This window comes from Parasteatoda tepidariorum, chromosome 8, assembly GCF_982258835.1.
Source record: "Parasteatoda tepidariorum strain Cologne lab strain chromosome 8, Ptep-v5.0, whole genome shotgun sequence".
In the NCBI taxonomy this organism is placed as follows: domain Eukaryota; kingdom Metazoa; phylum Arthropoda; class Arachnida; order Araneae; family Theridiidae; genus Parasteatoda; species Parasteatoda tepidariorum.
The window spans coordinates 33139335-33159974 of record NC_141762.1 but is presented as its reverse complement, the minus strand read 5'-3'; the positions used below and the strand labels follow the sequence as shown (position 1 = coordinate 33159974).

Sequence of the window (20640 nt, the reverse complement as noted above, 5' to 3'; positions counted from 1 at the left end):
TAAAGTTATTGTATCCTGAATTTTTTAATATGCAATTAAATATTTTTAAAAATCTACTTCTATTTTAATTTGTAATTCAATACTTTTGTTTTGTACAACTTGATAAAATCTGACAGTAATATTTAATATTCCTTCAAACATAAAAGAATCCTATATAAGATTTTGATAAAGTTGCGGCCCCCTGCCACATGTAAGTTGGAAACCCCTGATTTAGAATCTATGGCAAAGGTATTGTACTACCGACTAACATTATATCATCTGAAGTTTGCTAAATACAAAATAAATTAAAATATCAAGAATACTCAAATTTAATTTAAAATCCAAGATGGCGGCGAAGCCTCTTGAAAATGCAACAATAATAAAAATATACATTAGAATAGTAAAAATTGCCTAAAACTTACATTTGCTGCATGAGGAAAAAATCTTCTTTTACAACAATTTTTAGATGGCTTAAATTCAAGCTTTTCCCAATGCGGATCAGAATAAATTCCGTATTGATCTTTCCAGAAACATTCCCGATTGAGATTCCAGAACTGACAACAATGGTTACACTCCCTCATTCCACATTCAATTCATGATAAACTAACTCATTAAAGAGACAACATTTTCTCTGCATTTCAGAGACATGTCTTTCAGTTGAAACCGTAATTTAGCTTCACAAAACGTCGGCGTTTGTACCTTTTTGCCGTCTTCTAAAGTAAAATGTCCCTGCCAAGAGTTAGTAAGGTGGGCGCCTATAAAAAGTAACATCTACCATGACGTTGACAGGGCACTACGAAACGCGTCTCTGATTTTTCCCTGCATTTGAAGCAACTGCCAAGCCAAACAACGTTATCATTAGTTACAGCCTGACTGCGACAATACATTTTTTTGCACGTCAGTTCAGAAAGTATTTATGATCATCTCATAGGATATAATGTGATCACCAGGATTAGATGTTGTCAGTTTGAGACAAAACGTCGCTTATTCGACTTTCTCTTTTTTTTTTAAAGTTTTTAAAAAGCGTACACTTTTAGAGACAAATTGTAATTCTGAAACCTACCCGCAGAAAAAATGTTTTTGTGATATGTAAACTTTTAGAGACAAATTGAAATTCTAAAATCCTTTAACTCAGTAGCGTACATGGACTTAAATGCGCCCTCCTGAAAGATTTATAAGTGCGATCTATGTTAGACCTATCATAAAGAATTTCAAATTATAATATGAAACAAAAACACTGAGGTGAGGAGATATTCGGATATTTATAGTCATAAATTTTATTTTAATTTAAGAGAATGAGAATGGAAATAGCGATAAAAAGGTAGAATTAAGGTAATAAATTTTAACACTGTATACACTGACCATATTGAAATGAATATTTGTTTAATAATAGGGGAAAATTATTCACTATCTTGTAGTAATTATATTCAAAATTTAGTTAAGTGTTATTACTATTCAGAAAATAAACTAAAAATATTTTAATAACTATAAAGTATTTTTATTTAAAATTATAGAGTGATTTTTTCCGGTGACTACGTCTTTAAACCTTGTGCGCTCCCGTTACGGGGGTGTTGCTCTATCTCAAAACATGCATTGTAACTGAATGAAAAATAAGCTTTGCTTGTTCGTGTCTTTTAATAATTCGATACAATTTTTACTCAATGTTTACACTGGAAATACTGAAACTTAATTCGCAAATTTTAATGGATATTTTAAGAAATATAAAAATTTGGAGACTTTAACCATTTAATTATGAAAAAAAATTAAAAAAATTTTAAAAAATGATTGGAATTAGTTTTTTGCAAGTTTAATGAGTCATCATCAAGCGTACAAAACATGTTAGGGCGAGTTGCTTGTGTGATCTGTGTCATTTATGAGTTTTAATCCTTTTGGATAAAATTGAAATTCAATAAAAGAACGGCGTTTAAAATCTCACATACTAAAATTTAATAGAAAATGGTATCATAAAGGTACATCTTCATCAATACACGCAGAGAAAAATTCTGGTAAAATTACCGTACTGTTAGGTAAAGGCATTTCTGAAAAAGAAAAAAAAATCATAATTCTGGTTAGTTAAATCAAAATTTAACCATTCATTTGGTAATTTTTCCATTCTTATTGTAACAACCGGAAATTCTGGCTTTTTAAATTATAGTTCTTATTACCACACATTTAGTGAAAAAAAAATTGTACAAAACTGAAAAGTAAATTTCACCGAATAAATGATTTTTATACATTGGTCTAAAGGTATCATCATAAAATTACTAAATTTTATCACTTTTACTAAATTTTGTCACATGTTATAAAACCATATTTTACTGTAAATTTTACCAGAATCATTATCAAATCGCTTCGGTAAAAATTACCGAGATTTTTGAGATTCTGGTAGTTTCGGCCATACTTTTTTTCTCAGTGTTGGACAAAAACTGAAGGTGTGGCCAAGTGGTAAATTAGCTGTTGCTTTTAAAAACTAATTGAAACATTAGTCATTATTTATAACGGTTAAATAAAAAAATTAGAAAAAACTTGCTGCTCTGAAGCATTAGACATAATTTTCATAATCGCTCAGTCACCGCGGCATTGTCAATGCGTTCATTGACAGACCTACTAAGATTTATATCAAAGTAATTCGAAAAATCATTTGCATTTAAACCGGGTTGGAGAGCATAGGGATAAATTTTCTCTTCCTATTTAAGGATCTTAATTTAACTTTTAAAAATAAACTGATGTAAAATACAATATCGTCACCCAATTAGAATATCGAAAATACAGCTCACGATATTTCGAATTCTCTATTTATTATTTTTCTGACGAAATCCTATCTATACAGTCAGTATTTTGAAAAATGTAGTTTTGAAATATACATTTGTCTGTTATCGGATTTTTAAGAAATATCTGTTTCTTTCACGTAATCTGTGTTAAAAAAAAATTTCAGCGTCATCTAACTCGGTTTATATCAGTTTAAACAATAATAAATGTGAATTATAAATAATTTAAAAATGTACAACTGCGCAGTATTAAATTACCTAATCAAAATTACTAACGGTGTAGGTTTATTGCTGTACATTTTCGGGAAAATCTAAACGTTCAGAAGTTTTCAAAGATTATTTCCCATTGTCTGACAATGCGACGTCTTCAACTTTTTTTTTAAAAGAATGGTGCTGTCAAATGATAGCCTTATCATCAAAAACTTGTTAATAATAATAATTATAAAAAATTTAGAACACCAATATTAAAATTTTTACCTAAAACCAAAGATGGCGAGGAAAGAGGCCTCTTAAAGCAAGAGACGTATCGAAAGTTGATTCCTTTTATTGTCAAGTTTCCTTTTATTGTAAATCACGAAAACTACGTGATTTAAATATTTTATGGTTAGGTAACAAAAGCTCTGACCTTTTTCTCAATCGAAAAATTAAAATTACATAGACGTTGTGGTTGGATTATTTACTTATTCAATATTCGAATGTATTTTTTATCTTCTGGAGATAAAAAACCCGAAAATTTCTGAATAATTCTTTAGTAGATCAGCATGAACTACATTTCCTTTTAAACTAAATATCATCAACACCCAATAATGTCACGGCCATATAAATACGTCACTGTGATTTCAATCACTTGCCTTGTTGATTTATAAGCTATTTTAAAATAACTTAAAAATAAATTTATTTTCTAAAAGGAACTCCAGAGGCAAGATGACAAGTTGAAAGATTAATTGGGCTTCCGGAAAGAAAAAAAGGACATTTCATTATAGAGATAAGTAAAATCAAGAACAGACATGTCAATTTAACCAAAGAAGCATGCTCCGGGATGTGACATGTCCCCTTTGAATCCTGATAAAACATTCTCTCCTGTTCAACGATGAGGATTCGGGGTTGGGATGATTGCCAGAAGTAGATTGACTTCTTTAATGTGCGAACAATGACAAGAAATGAGAATTCTTGAATAAATTCAAAGATACTTGAGATAAAAGAAAGAAAGAAAAAAAGCCACTGGATTCTTCTATACTCCAAGCATTGTATTTGTGCAAGTCATAGAAAGATAGAATTGATAAATGTCTCTGTTGCTTACAGTAAGGTATAAAAAACGCCACTATTTATTTATGGAATAATTAATGATCAAAATACATTGGATTCTTCAGAACTACGAACATTAAATACAAACAAACATAGTTCTGTTACATGTCATTTGCCTACAGTCAAGATATAAAAGGCGGCACTAATTGTATTATTTAGAGCATTAAACGTTATCGTTGCGCAAATCAAGGAAAGAAGGTATTGTTAAATGTCATTTGTTTCTTGTCACAGTATAAAAAGGGTCATTAGGAACACTTCAATAAAAAATTAATTTTTATCGAATAATCAATGATCAAAAATATTATTCAGAACTACGAACATTGAGTTTGTGTAAGTCATGTAAAGATAGTTCAGTTACATGGCATCTGATTACAGTCAATGTTTGAAAATCAGCATTAATTGGATTATTTAGAACTTTAAAACGTTGCCGTTGTGCAAATCAAAGAAAGAAGGTATGGTATTAATAAATAGGTCATATGTTTATAGTCACCGTCATTAAATTGTCAAAAAACCGTTCTTTCGCACGCTTCAACAAAATAAAAAGTAAAAAATAAAAATTCTCGAATAATTAATGATTAAAATGCATTGGATTATTCAGAACTACGAACATAGAATTTGTGTAAAGCAAACACAGATGATTCTGTTATATATCATTTGCTTACTAAATCAAGGTTTAAAATACGGTAATAATTGGATTATTTAGGACTTAACGTTGTTGTACAAATCAGGGGGAAAAAAAGGTATTCCTAAATGTCATTTTTTACAGTCACAGTATAAAAAGCTTCATTAAGAACGCTTCATTAAAATGTATTTTTTACTGAATGATTAATCATCAAAATACACTGGATTATTCTGAACCTGAACTCCGAGCAATGCAATTGAGTAAATTAAAAAAGAAAGGTGTCTATGGCTTACAGTCAAGTTATAAAAGGCGCCACTATTTATTTATGGAATAATTAATGACCAAAATACATCGGATTCTTCAGAACTACAAACGTAAAATTTGCACAGCAAAAAAAAAGGGGGGGGGGAAGGGAGAAAAGAAAGGTAATTTTGTTTAATGTTATTTGCTTATAGTCAAGGAATAAAATGCAGTATTAATTATTCATAACTTTAAACGTTGCTGTTGTGCAAATCAAGGAAAGACCTTACATATAATTCGCTAAATATAAAGAAATTTGTCATTTGTTAGTTATAGTTAAATGCGAAGTTATAAAAAACATTTTTATTTATTTATTGAATTATTAATGATCAAACTGCAGTGCGTTGTTCTGATTTCTAAATATTCAATTTAGGCATGTAGATAGCTATGATATCATAATTGCTCACGATTCTAAAAGCATCTCTATTTATAGAGTCAAATGTAATTCAATAGCGATACAATTGTAAGGCCGATTTTAAAATTTTTTGAGAGAAGAAATTGAAACGCTTTTTGCGGAACATTTTTTTTTTTCAAATACAGGGAACAATGCAATTTTTTTCTTCCTCTCTAGATTTTACTAGCACTCAATAGAAGTGGGTAAAATAATTTTAAATCAAACATTAAAGCACATATTTTTTAATCGTTGGAAAAAGTCTTCAGTAAAATGTGTGGATATAGAGCATATGTTTGATTAAGTTTCAGGGTATGCAAATAAGGGTAGTAAACATAAAAACGGTGAAAGGTAAAAAATAAACAAATGAAAAATAGATAAATAAAAGTTGTACATATTTTGTTGTTTTTTATAAAATTTCTTAAAGTAAGTTGAATTAATTTAATTTCTGTTCTTCAAAAATCAATTTAATCATGGAAATTTGGAGACTGAATTCTCATCTCAAAAATATTAATAATTTAATAATAAAAAAAATCATAACACTAGTAAAAAAATAATACAAGTTTTTTTTTTATCAAGATCATCACGATAAAAGAGGGGGAGATTGTTGTTATGTATCATTAAACTACTTCAACAGCTTAACTTGTTAAGTTCTTCTCAAGCAATAGAATAAAATTTTCTTTGTTTCTTTAAAAGGCGGAGCTCATTTCTCAAGAGAAGATCTCTTTATCAACCTACTACCATCACACACACAATAGCAGAGGGATTTGATTCTTCTCATGAGATTTTACATCTGATAAGAGTTTCCGCCCATTTCCGTATTTGAGACATGGGCGGGGACTAAACGACCACGCCCAGGAGTTCAAACATTGCCTTCTGTTTCAGGGAACTCTCCTGGAAACATTGCTGCACTAACTAAAAGAATAAGTATTTAAAACTCTTAGTGCTGCCATCTAGGAATTATGAAATTAGTTATTATGATCATTAATTAATCTCAAATTTTTTTTCGGGACGATAATTAAAAATATTATTAATTGTTGGTTTTCTCTCAAGGCTTATTGGTCTTACTGCGGGAAACTTTACAGTTTCAAAAATTTCTGTTATTTATAACTTATAGAAATTAAAACCTCTTTTAACCTAAAGTGGAAGTTATTAAACATTTTTAGTTGCGCAATATTTTGAAATTGGAAATTCAAAGCTTGAAGCCATTTACTTAAATACAGTTGCTGCTATATACTGCAACTGTATTTAAGTAGTAAATAGAACGGCAAAGGTCATTCTATCACTTAAGTTAAAAAATTTTATTTATAATTCCAACTGCAGACAGTAAAGCAAATATATATAAAGAAAATTTAAATAAATACATTTAAGACAAATATTGCAATTATACAATTTTTTATTTTATTATTTTGATTCTTCTCCATACATAAAAAAAATTACTAATTTGATATTAATTTAGTGAAAAGGACGACGTTGCATTTTTTTCTTTCTTTTTTGCATAACTGGTTACTTAACTTATCTAATTGTGCATAAATACTAGTAAAAGTATTGATTTTGGAAATTTTACCATTTGAAAATTTAGATTTATGTTCTAAATTTTTAGCTCGATCCATTGGGTACGGGGTATTTGCCAATAGTATACACGCCCCTTCCCTAGATTTTAAAGTTTTATTTAGTTACGACTTTCTTTTAAAGTTATAGCAAATTTTACTAATAACTATTTGCATTTAAAATTCTAATTTAACGAAAAATGCTATAAAAGAATCACCTGTATTTGAAATTTCGGTGTTGCAAATCCTCATGCGTTTCGGATATAAATCTGATTTTTCTTAATCAACCTATGCTTCACACAATTTGATTAGGCACATGTTTATTATTATTGATCAATGAAAATTCGTGGGGGACAATGGAGATAGAGTGTTCGCTTCCCAATGAGGTGACCCAGGTTTGAATCCCAGCGGCGACTCGTTGATACGAATTCTTCTCCTGGCACGCATCGACCACAGTGCAGTTGCAAAATATCCCAGAAGTAGACAGATCATGGGTTAGAATTACCTAACCGTGGGGCTTAAAGTGGAAGGTTTTCGTGGTTTTCCTCTACATACAACGCAAATGAGGAATTATGCCATTAAAAAAAATCTGCAAAAATGCTAGTTTGTCCTAATATTTGATCCAGGAATTACCTTGTGCTCTGGGTTGAGTTCAAAATTACATGGCTGCGGAGTAGAAAACTGGTAGACCTAAACTCAGAATTGTGTCGGCTACTCAACGCCAGTTATAATATAATGTAATAATATTGATCCATGAACAACTTATCGTGGTATTTCAGGCATACTTTTTCTTCGTTCTGTCTTACATTTTATTAAAATTTGAAGCACTTTTACCTTTTCTCAAACTAGAAAAAAAAAATTTTTTTATAGCAGTTTTTAACACTAGTTTAAAAAAAATTGAGCTGAATTTCCATGAAGATTTTCTAATTTAATTTTAATTGTAATTTCCAATGCTTCTTTGTAAAGTATAAAATATTTCTCATACTTATAAAAATAAATGTCCAAAAATTTCTCAAAAGTTAAAAACTCGTCAACTTTTTCACAACGGATTGTATTTTCAGTTAACTTTGAAAAGAGTTTACAGATTAATATTATTTGGAAATCAGCCTTTATACTTTTTCACATAAATAAATGAATAAAAAAAAAAGGTTGGAGAACATTCTCTAGAAGCAAAACTATCCAAGCTTTAATCTAAATTTCAATTTTTTTTGCATTCAATTTTCTCACCCTCATTCCTAATCTCGCAGCGAGTTCCTTTTTAATTTATTTTTATTGAATTTTTCAAATTCTAAGACGACAGCAACAAAAGAAGAAAAAAAAGAACAGTCGTAACACACTGGCAAAAATCAGGAAGCTGAACTAAATAAATCGATCCATTGGGGACAATCAGTTCCGAATCTCAATAGATTATCCGAAAAAACCCCATGAAAGGTGTTCCCGTTCGTAATCTCTTGATACAACAGTACCGCTTCGTAGGGGTCAAAAGAGAATGGGTCGTGAGGATTATGGGATTGTTTTCTTCCTCAACCGCGCACCATGTGACAATAATCTCTTTCAAAGCTAGTGAAATGAAGTATTATGCATGTATGCTTAGGGATTTGGGAAATTTTGATGAATTTATTTGGGACGTTTATTTTGAAAGTTTGAAAAGTCTTTGGAAGTTTGAAAGAGAATGAAATCAGCGTACTTGACTTTCCATTGAAAACCATATTAGACTAATTTAATTAAATTTTTTGTCTCATGAGGTGTAATTTTTTAGCTTTTATTCTTACAAGTATAAAACTCTTATTTGTAAGAGAAGAATTTTTTTTTTCCCAATTAAATTGTGTAACTTCAATTTTCCGAAATCAAGTGCAGAAGTTAATGAAACTGCTAAGTCTCGTGTCAGAATTTGGAATTTCAACATGGACGTTTTTAAAGTGGGGGGATGACGTTGGGTATAAGCCTCCCTAAATATTCCAGGAAAGGATGGAAATTTTGATGAATCATTATTTATTTATTATTATCCCTGCGGTGGCTGTTTGATACGAATTTAGCTTTCGGCTTGCACTGAACACAGAGCTGACTTAAAATACCCTCGATGGTAGGTGGATCATGGGTCAGAATCTCCTTGACATCGGGCTAATCGAGGGAGGTTTTCGTAGTTCTACTTTCCATATAACTCAAATGTGGGAGAGTTCCATTGAAAAAACTTCCACTAAGGCTAGTTTGTCCCAACTCTTGATTCAGGATTCTTCAATGTTTGATCCTTGCCTTCTGGTATGGGTTCAAAACTACAAGACTTCGCAGGTAAATACGGATAGTTGTTCACTCAGAATTGGATCGGCTGTTCAACGGCAGTTATAAAATATAAATTGAGTACTTAAATTAATTAAAGCAAAAAAAAAAGAGAAAGAGATAAAAATCATTCATCTTTCAGATATTTAACAGATATCAGAATTGTTCTTCTTAATGTATAAAATGTAAAGAACTATTGTGGTTGCTTATTTGACTTTGACCATCAATTTGAAAAATCAGAAAGAACGAAAATCAACGTATAAAATCATCAAAATTTGTATGAGAGAGTTTAGATTTTCATAATTTGTAATGAAGAAATTCGTTTTCATCTCAAATAAAAATGTTCAATGTCTATTCATAGTCATTTTGTAATTTTTTTTAAAAATTCTGCAAGAGTGTAGCTACTTGAGATATTTATAATTTAAGGAGTTTTTATCTAGTTAAACCTCGGAAGTAGGAAACGCTTTTGATAAAATTAATGAAGAAAAAATAGTTTTTTTCATTTGTGCAGATCAACTTTAATGTCTGATTTTTTTTTTTTTTTGAAGTCGAAATATATGTGAGAAAGGAGCTAATGAAGTTAAATCAGGAATAATAATATAAACAATTCATGAGGAGAAAAATCAGTTTTATTTTTCTATTTGTAAGCAATTGATTTAAACAATCTGAATTAATTGATTTTGCAGCTTTTACATCATGCGAAAAAATTAATATTTTTCCAAAAATTTCAAATATATAGGATAGCCTAAATTGTCTCTTTAAATTACTGTGGAAAAAGTAATTTAAATGCATTGTTATTTAAAGTATTTGCTTAGTTTCGAATGAAATTAAAATTAGTCAAATATGTTATGATCTCAATTTTTTTTCAATTCTTAAGTGTCCTTTAAGAAGCAGTTAGCAGATTTAGCACTTGGACAAAAAAAAAAAAAAAATATTCTCAAATACCACTTAACGATTTCGTTAATACTCCAATTAAACATCTATTCTAACAAGATGAAGCAAAACATAAAATTATTCAACTTATTAATTACTAAAAGATAAGAAAAATTGTTTCATTTTTGGAGAGCTTCGGTCAAACGTAATAAAAAGAATTTTTAGGGACATTCAGAGCCTGACAAAAGCAGAGGCATACCCCACATCAGAGGGGGCCCCAAATCGAATTGAAAGTTTATTTTAGGTTTCCTTTATTAATGAACTTCTTTTAAACAAAATATCAGTACAGTGTAAAATTCGTCAGTTTTATTTTAGCTCCTTCATTAATCTATTGTATGAACACAAGAAATCTATATTTCGTAAATCCATGGCTTTCTAGTGCGGAATTCAGCTAAATTTTCGCAATGACGATGGGCAAATTTGGCCAATCAAAAGCCTGTATTTTTACATATAGCAAAATGCTATATGTAAACGTCTGACCATGGAGGGGGAGACTTTATAGCTATTTTAGGTTCGAGTAAATTTTTTTGTCATCTATGTATAATGAGGTGAAAAATTTAAATACCTACATAAAGTTCAAATCTTCATTACTGAAGCAGAGAGCTGCCCCCAAAGAAATTTTTGACTTGGGCCCCAATTAGGCTGAATCGGACCCTGGTGACATTCCATAAAAAGTATTGCCATTGCCTTTCCTGATGCATCTGTCATCGTAAACTGCATCGTAAACCTGATGCATCGTTTGTCCACTACGACTCCAAAGGTTGTCCTCGAATGTCAAAGTGTTCATTGAGGAAATCTCTGTTAATGCCGAAGTAAACATGTTTTAAAGAATAGAATTCAACCCCCTTCTATTTGAAGGGGATAAAAAGGGCGCCTGTCAGAAGTTTGACTTAAAAGGAAGCGATTTGAAATGTTCTAAAATAAACAAAACTTAACTTGAGGTTAAATAAGCAAATGCGGTTTACAAAGGCAATATTTGCAAGGCGAGCAACAGAAAGATACAGAAGAGAAAGAAAGAGAGCGATGATAGGGTATATCGGAATTTTACCATTGCAAAAATGATATATCGATGCAAATATCAATATTTTATGATATAACTCGATATTTGACTTACATTGCATTTATATTCGTGAACATTTTCGTTCTTGAAGGGCAATTCCATCATTTACGAATGACGTATTTGTAGACTTTAAAAGCATACAACTCAGTTAAAAAGAAATTTACCGGTTAAAAAAATTCGACCAGTTCTCATAATTTTTGTGAAAAAAAGTTTAAGTGTAACCTGCGTAACACACAGTTTTAAATGAAATTTTTTTTAAAGTATAGAAAATGCTAAAAACTAGAGCAAGTGCCAATGGACACAAAGACTTATTTTAACAAAGCTATTAGAACTGAACATTTTTTTTATATGCTTCATTGTTTGCAAGTATGAAATCTGTAGATGGTGCTATTGTCCTTAAATTAAATTTATCAACACTCAAAATAATATCATATTCCATAACTATCCATAACACTCTATAAATTATCATTTTGATATTTATCGTTGCTAATAAGGATTGCCATTTTATCTTTTGTTAAAATTATTCTTATCAACAATACTCTCACCATGAACCTTAACTTATTCGATATTCACCTTTTTCAAGATTAATATTATTATTTCAATGATTGTTTTTGGACACAGTATTCATGGATTTTGAAAATAAATTTTAAACTACAGATATTACGATGCTTAAAAATATGGATATTTCGAGATCTATCAATGTACCGCCCTTATCAAATAGTCATGGATTTGGTAAATCGAAATTTTATTACTCAAAAGATAAAGAAGTTAACACTCGTGTAATTAACGAATCTTTAGTATGAATCAGATAGTTATCACAAAATCATCAATTAATCTTTAAAGTATGCATAATTTATTTGAAAATCGTGCATGTAGTGTTAGTAGGTTAATTGAAATTTTGAAATAATCATTAATAGAAAGTAACGTAAGGAACTGTCGGTTGCATCTTCATTAATAAAATAGATATTTAGTTGAATATGCATATGAATATGAATATTCCGCAACTGGACATTAATTGATCATTATGTGATAAATTATTATTCATCAGATACAAAGTTTAATTAAGTTGTAAATATCTTTTATTTGCAGTCACGGAAATTATGGATTTTCGAGTTTTAGAATTAAATAAAATTACAACATTCGAAACTCATAATAAATCTTGTATTTTGTTTAAAAAAATTTGAATTAGTCTATGCAACTTTTATATGTTAAAAGTAAATGATTTCAATAACATTTCTTCAAATAAATTGACTTTTTTAAAAAAATCAATAAATAAATGACCTTATTTTTAAAGATAGTGAAGAAATGCTTAAAACTTGTTTCTAAAGGTTAGCTTCATAACTTTATTTACTTGTTTTCCCTTTATTTTTCTTTATTCGTTTACTAATAAATAAATAACACCATTTATTAAGACCTTTGACATTATTACGCAAATTTAATGACAAAAAGGGGTCATTCTGCCATAAGAATGAAATATGACGTGTTTTGTTCTAAGATACCATGGCATGCTGTATTTTATTTTTTAAAATCAATTTTATTGTAAGTATTTCAGAAATAGGTAGAGATAACCAGTAATCTAATAACGCACCTGTAGTCTAGAACTATAGAACTTTAAGGCAAATGATTAGACCTTTTGCAAAATAATGACGAGTTTTAAAACTTTTCTGCTCAGTTTCAAAATTTATTTTGACATCAAGGCAAAAATATTGAAAGTCACACCTTTAAATTACATTAAAAAATTAATTTCTTTCAACAGAATTAATTTTTATTCATTTAATTCTTTTTTTATATATTATTCATTTATTTATTTTTAAGAAGAGCTCTTCCAAGGGAGTTATTTGCATCCCCCTAGAAATTCAATGAATTAAAAATTATATTTCGTTTTTAAATGTTACGATTTTTTAAAAAATTAATTAAAAATGGGCCGTAGAATACCCTTAGAGTTATAAACTGAGTATGCATCAAGCTGCATTTTTATAATTTAACTAATTGTCCTATGTTTGCATTTTGTACCGGGGTAAGAGGATGGCGAGGGGAAAATAAATAAATAAAATTCTAGAACTAATTTTTTTTTTGCTTTATATGCTATTTTTAATTTAAAAAAAAGAAATAAAATAATTTTTTTATACATTTAAATGCAAACAATGTTAATTTTATGACAGGAACTGTTGATTTATTAGCATTAAATAAATAATAGAAGGAGCCCTGAAGAAATATTTTTGAGCCCTGTTAAAATATTTTTTTTTATTGACTATAACTTTTTTTTAAATATTTTGAGCTAACTTTTTCCCTCAAAAATGTTTTGTGAAGGTCTATTTCCTTTTTTAGGTATATTTCTGTTGAATATAACCCCAAACTTTCAACAAAAATACGCAAAATACGTAAAGTGCATCACAGATTTTAGATTTTTTTTTTTTAAGTTGAAATAGGATATCATTATTATGCTCGTGGTTTGTCATTGTTTAACAAATAATCCATCCGATGAAAAATGTAAATGACATTTAACGTACATTTCTGTTCATGAATTTAAATGTAGAAAACGTAAATTTTATGACAAAAGCTGTTGATTTAGTGGCATTAAATAAATTATCGAAGGAGCCTTGAAAAAAAAATGTTTGAGCCCTTAAAAAATATATTTTTATTTTATTTTCTTCTGCCTTTTAAATATTTTAAGCTAACTTTTTCCCTTAAAGTTTAAAAAGGTCTATATTTCTTATAAATATATTTCTGTTGAACACAACCTCAAAGCATCAATGAAAATGCATAAAGTACATAGAGTGTATCTCAAACTTTAGATTTTTTTCTTCTTGTTGAAACGGGATATCAGTACTTTTCTCGTAGCTTATCATTATTTAATAATCAATCCATAAGATGAAAAATATAAACGACATTTCCATAAAGACACTTTTTATAAGATTATATTTTAGGATTAAATTCATTTAGGATGCGTGTTATAATCCCTTCAATATAAAATGCCTGACTCACACTTTAGAAAGGAAATATTAGCCAGACTTATCCTAACCAATCATGTCAGAATTGCTGAAATGCTTGAAATACAGATGAAATTAGGAAGCACTCCTACAAACAGGCCAATTTTTCGCTATCAGGGGACGTCTCCCTCCCCTTTGGGGAGTCGATAAGCATCTCCCTATATAAGAATGGTTGACGGAACATAAAGAGTGGTAGTAAAGGGTTTCGACCTCTCTTTTATATGTCCCAGCTTATTATTCTTGCAGTTATTTGGCTTGAAACCCAAAAGAGTTGCATGGTTTTGTTCGCTATTGTGATTCGAGTTGACATACATGAAAGATTTGTTTGGATATCTCTGAGAGCACAGATTCCTTCAAAATGTAAGGATATTATGCTATAATGGTAATAATAATTCTCGTTAAAACTGTGAAAAAGTCATATCTGCACAGAGAAAAAAAATTCTGATAAAATAACAGTACTCTATGGTAAGGACATTTCTGATTAAAAAAAACAACAACTTAATTCTGGTTAATAAAAACAAACTACACTGTATTTAAACCATTCATTTTGGCAATATTTTTGTTCATATGGTTAAGATTAACCGGAAATACTGGTTTTCCGGTAAACCGTTAGCATATGAACAAAGATATTACCAAATGAATGGTTTAAATACCGTGTACGCGTAGTTTCTTTTTATGAACTAGAATTAAGTTGTTGTTCTTTTACAGTTATTATTACCACACATTTAGTAAAAAATACAAAATGGAAAAGTAAATTTGACTGAATAAATGAAAATTATGCAATGCTCTAAGGTACCACGATGAAACAACCAAATTTTTCCATATAAATTAAAAATTAAAAATTTTGTTTTATTATGTAATAATAATAACAAAAATTCTCTTTAAAACTGTGAAAAAGTTTAGTCAGATTTAACTAAAGAATTTAGAAAGTAAAGTCAGATTTAACTGTGAAAAAGCTAAATCTGCACTGAGAAAAAATTATGTTGAAATTACCGTACTGTATGGTAATAAGTTTTTTCTAGATAAAAAAAAAAAAAAAAAAAAAAAAAAACATAATTCTTTCTACTGAAACCTAACTATACGGTATTTAAACAATAAAGTTGGCTCTTTTTAAGTTCATATGGTAGCTATTTACCGGAAATTCTGATTTTTAAAAATTATAGTTCTCAATATCACAAATACAGTTAAACAGACAAAACTGAAAAGTAACTTCGAACGAAATTTATTTTTTATTCCATGCTCAAAGTAGGTATCATGATAAAATTAACAAATTTTACGACATTTACGAAATTTAATCACATTTTATAAAACCATATTTTATTGTTAATTTTACCAAAATCATTATCAAAGCGTTTCGGTAAAATTTATCGATTTCTTTTTGCTGTTCATATACTACAAGAAACACGGTAAATTGTACCATATTCTGGTATTTTTGTCCACACTCTTTTTCGCAATGTGTGTTTGACTAAAAGAGCATGATTAGATATGGTTTCGTTTTTCTCTCGTTCTAAAATTGAAGAGATGCTGAAGCTTTAAGGCTTTTACCTCAATATTAAAATTTATTTATATTACAGATAAATATATATATATTTATATTACAGATAAATATATATATATATATTTATATTACAGATATATTTATGATAATTTTATTACAGATATATTTGTTAATTATAAATATATTTATATTATAGATATATAATTAAATATATTAGTATTAACGTAACGAGAAGACAATTAATACCAAAAGTGCTTTATTATAACATTGAAACGATGGCACATTTATATCTAAGATGTTATTTATATTTTTAATATTTCACACTATTTTAAATTTTATTTATTATTAGTCTATTTGAATGAGCATGTATTGCCTAATTGTTAGAATCTTTATTAAAACAATTTATTATATTATAATTTTTAAATAAACCGAATTATTTCACATTTTTACATGCCTTACATAAATATCCCAAACAAATATCACTGAAAAGACGAACCATTTAACAGAAACCCTCCCTTACAATCTTTCCCACCTTTTTTTCATTTTTATTGAACCCAAACAAGGTGATAATTCAAACTACAATTGAACCATCATTCGAAATATTTCCTGAATTCTACTCTCAACACTGCAAATACAGAATTGGCAGATTACAATTATTTCAAGGGATCGCCAAAGTCTATCATTCTGTCAATACACCCCCTAAGGGGGTGATCATAAACCACCGCTTGCCGCAAAAAGGCCTGATGATGGCCAAGATAAAAATTTTGGGCTGTGTCATAGGTTGAGCAGCTGCTGCCTGTTGACAAAAGCACGGGAGGGGAAAAATAGCAAACTCTGGCAAAATGCAGATGCTTCAGATTGTAGCCTGGAGACTCTAGTGGTTATTCTTTATTCGGACTCTTGATTGATTTGCTTGCTCATGATTATGATAACTGCTGTTCGGGGCTATTTTGTCAGCCTGATATCAATGAACGAAAGGGCAATTTAATTTTTGAATTATGCATGATACTTATTTTGCTACGAATTAAGATGTTAATTGCTTTCTTTTTTTTTTTAAATAACTTTAAAATTTGATTTCAACAAATAAAAGTTGAAAGAATGGAGGTGATATTAATTTGATGTTTTAATGGAACTTTAACAGATCATTGAAAAATTAAACTAAAATTACATTTCATTCTGTCGCAATTTGAAATCTGAATTTATGCTTAATGTCTTTTTTGAATTTAATCCACACAAATAGGAGGGGGAAAAATGTAAAATAAATGATTATGTTTTTTTCCGAAGTTGATTTTTTTTTAAAAAAGTTGATTATATTTTTAATATTATAACAAAACTTTAAGTGAGGTACTAAATAAAGTTCCTAAGTTTAATACTTTTAAATGACAAAGCTTTATTTTTTAATAATTTTTTAAATATATATTTTCTAAGAAGAATTTTAAAAAAAATAATGAGCACTATTTCATTAATTTTTCTCCTTTGTTTTATAAAGCTAATCAAATTGTGTAGGTAGCTGCTTAGATTGAAATAAGATATACGCAATTTATGATTTTGAAATACATTATATATTTGGCAATAAAAATGACAGATACTATTTCAATTTTGCTTATTATGGAAAAACTGGGAGTTATTTTAAATTTGTTTTATTCACGAATATTTGATAGTTTGTTTAATTATGTAGTTTGCTTAATTATGTAGTTTTCACAAAATGTTTATTAAAATATATTATCATATACTATAACATCATATGATTGCACATATAACATGACACAATCATTACCCAACCATGTCTAAGCATCTAGCCCCATTTTTAGGGTTCTATTTACGACCATGGTAGGAATGCCCTCTAATTTGAATCCTGGTCAGACAGCATGGACAGCGCCTGAGCTGATACCTCTCTTTCCAAACTTCCACGCCATGTGAGAGGAATTTCAGTCACGACAGATTAATCGTGCGCCTTGCTGCTCATACATGCCGGTTGTTTTGTCAGACATCAGAATCGAACTCACTTTCAGCTCTCCAACTGGCGGTATGAGCTCCAACTAGCTCTCCAACAACCAACTGCGCAACCGGAGCAACCATATAACATAACGTCTTACTTTTCATCATTTAATGTAACATAAAGTACCATTTTATGTAAAACCAAAAACATAAAATAGCATGATATATGTTTATACATTTTAAAATTTTGTATAATGAAACAAACTTATGAGTTTAGTTCATGTGCTATGTAGTTTGCCATCCTTTAGATGCCTCCTCCATGGTCTCAACCACGTATGAAATTCTAATTTATAAAATTCACTTTTCCTAAATATTTCATTTTAACGAAATTATACTAATGAATACAAAAGAGCCCCTTATTTTCTCAGTAGGGCTGAAACTTCATTTAACAAACTGTTCATAAACATCTACTTAATAGTCAAATTAATATTTAATTGATTTATTTTACTTTAAAATAATTGTTATTTGACAATTATATTATTTTATTCACTAGGCAATGATAAATAATATTTGAAATTTGTCTCAATATCGTGTACTCGTTGTTTGCTTTTATAATGTCAGACATCGTTATTGTCACACCATAAGTTATCATTTAGTGTTGTATCATACACTACCTTTTTAACCAATAACATATAGAACAAAATCTGGTATATAAAACGAACTTTCTGGATCAGTTTCCAGGAAGTCTACCCACATCAATCTTCAAATGTCTCCGCATGCTCTCTACCCAGCATGAAATTGCCCAAAAAAAGTAGCCATGCAAAACCTTCTTTACTAGACATGGCGTCAAGGATCTCACACATAGCCAACAAAGAAAAACCACCCAACCTAGCACAAAAAGAGTTGGTTTTTCGAACAAGGTGGACACAAGCTGCTCTACAATGGTCAAGCATGGTGTTATTTCTCGCCATGTAATGTCTTCCACAAAGCCTCAATAATCCACGCATTTTAACGTCTATATACCACTACAATGCTCAATTTGCAGGATGCTTTGATACTCTTTAGTAACATACTTCAAATGAAGCCATCAGTTCTCCATGTATTGAAACGCACTGAATCGAAGACCATATTTCACAGAGTCAGACAACCTAACACAAGTTTTAGGTGGTTTCGGTGGTTAGTTATACCTCATCAATGGATATAGAAGACCTAGCTGGGCGGTTTTGGGTCCCACCCCAAGTATATTTTTTTTCGACCCATTCAAGGGACATAATACTGGTGTAACCCTCACGCCCGGTTTTTATATTTCCCCTTTTGTGCTTTTTTTCTTCTTCCAATTCTTATTTTAGTCTTATGACACAGAATTTCGATAGTTGTAGAGGCATGTGATACGACATCCATGTTTGTCGAGGTGAGAAAAATATTACCATTACTTTTAGTTTTTTTTTTTTTTTTTTTTTTTTTTGTGGCAATTGAAAATGACATGCTATAAGAGTTTATTGAACAGAGTTTCTGTAATTTATAGTGCTATTATTTTTTTTAAAAGAGAAATATTTTCCCGACGAGTCATTTTTTTATTTTATGTTCCGCGCATGAAGTAAGAGAAATGTATATTTCTCATTCTTATAAAGATTTAAGTGAACACAAGTCATCATGGACTGGAAAATAAAAATGCATTGTAATCAATATTTTTATTAGAAAAAAACTATTGATTAAAAAATTATACTAACCTTAAATATATCTTCTTAATTTCAGAAATTATCGATAAACTTTATAAAATTATTTTTCGATTTAACGTGGATTGTTGACAAACGATATGTAAAATTAATTATCACTATTAGACATTAACAATTTATGTATTATTGGCATTTAACAGACATGAGAAAAAAATCAATAATTTGTAAAAACAATTCAAAATAAAACTTTTCATCAACTCAAAATGTTTATATGTAGTATATATATTTATAGATAAGATAATTCAGTAAGCATAACATTTATTTTCTGTACTTCTTGAGATTGAGTTTAGACTTCATTAAATGATTTTTGTATCAAAAACTGTTTTATTATTATTATTATTTCATTTATCATTCATGAAAGTTGCCTTTAATAAAAGTTTTTGTGTTGAATGAGTCTATATTGTAATATAAGTTGTTTAAATGAGGTAAATATAGCTATTCGCTTATGTCCATGCCTTAAAAAAAACTATTTAGCTCTAGTTTGTAGTCAATTATTGCAGCGCTATAGGCCTATTAATTAAAAAAATTGAAAACAATTATTTTTTTTCTTCTGAAGATTCATAATAATAATATTATAAACTGATCTTTTTTTTTATTCCATAATCTTCAACGTTTCCTGTTTTGTCGTATGCCCCTCCAAAGTTTTTTTTGTTTCATGCTACTAAATTTGCTTTTGATCAAAAAACAGATACAGAATGCAGATAAATAAGCAGTATATACGGAGTTTATGCAGCAGTATTATCCCTACTATAGTTAAAAAGATTTATAATAATACTTTAAAAGAACAAAAGCAGTTTTAAGGATTGCTATTATATCTAAATTTTTCCTCGCCTGGAAATCTTTGATACTAGCTTGCCTTAGATCTATTTTCAGAATTTTGATTTATTTTGACTTTGCTTTATTTTCATAAGAATTAAAAAAATATATAATTACAAAAAAACATTTTCTGAGTTTTGGATATGACTGAGATTCGCAATTTCACTTTTTGGGTAGTTTTCAGCGTAAAGAAAAATAGTGATAAAATATAGAAACAAATTTAATAAAGAATTATAAATTTTTTTTCTTCATAGAGATAATTTGATACAAAAACTATTTCTCCTATTAGTTCTTTTATTTGTTGATTACTATCAGTGGGATAAAAAGACGATACTTGTTTCCTTTTATGATTTAGCTACATTTCTTTAAGAAAAAATCCCAATTCATAAGTTTTTTTTATTCTTAAAATCACATTTTTTAACTGATTTTAGCCTTTATAAATTGAAAAAAAAAAAAGAATGAAATAAAATAGAAAAA

The 20640-nt window shown here is 28.9% G+C and overlaps 1 protein-coding gene across 9 annotated transcripts in view; it reads right to left on the bottom strand.

The window, feature by feature from the left end:
- eya (eya transcriptional coactivator and phosphatase 2) overlaps positions 1 to 20640 on the bottom strand; it is a 152433-nt gene that overhangs the window by 112805 nt on the left and 18988 nt on the right. The window contains exon 1 of one of the 9 annotated variants that reach the window (XM_016069257.4): positions 402 to 815. The exons of 6 other annotated variants lie outside the window; for them this stretch is intronic. In XM_016069257.4, the coding sequence (XP_015924743.3) occupies positions 402 to 560 (159 nt within the window). In that variant the 5' untranslated portion in view covers positions 561 to 815. Of the gene's footprint in view, positions 1 to 401; positions 816 to 20640 lie in introns of those variants that run through there. 2 more of the 9 variants (XM_071181533.2, XM_071181535.2) reach the window with 2 other exon arrangements.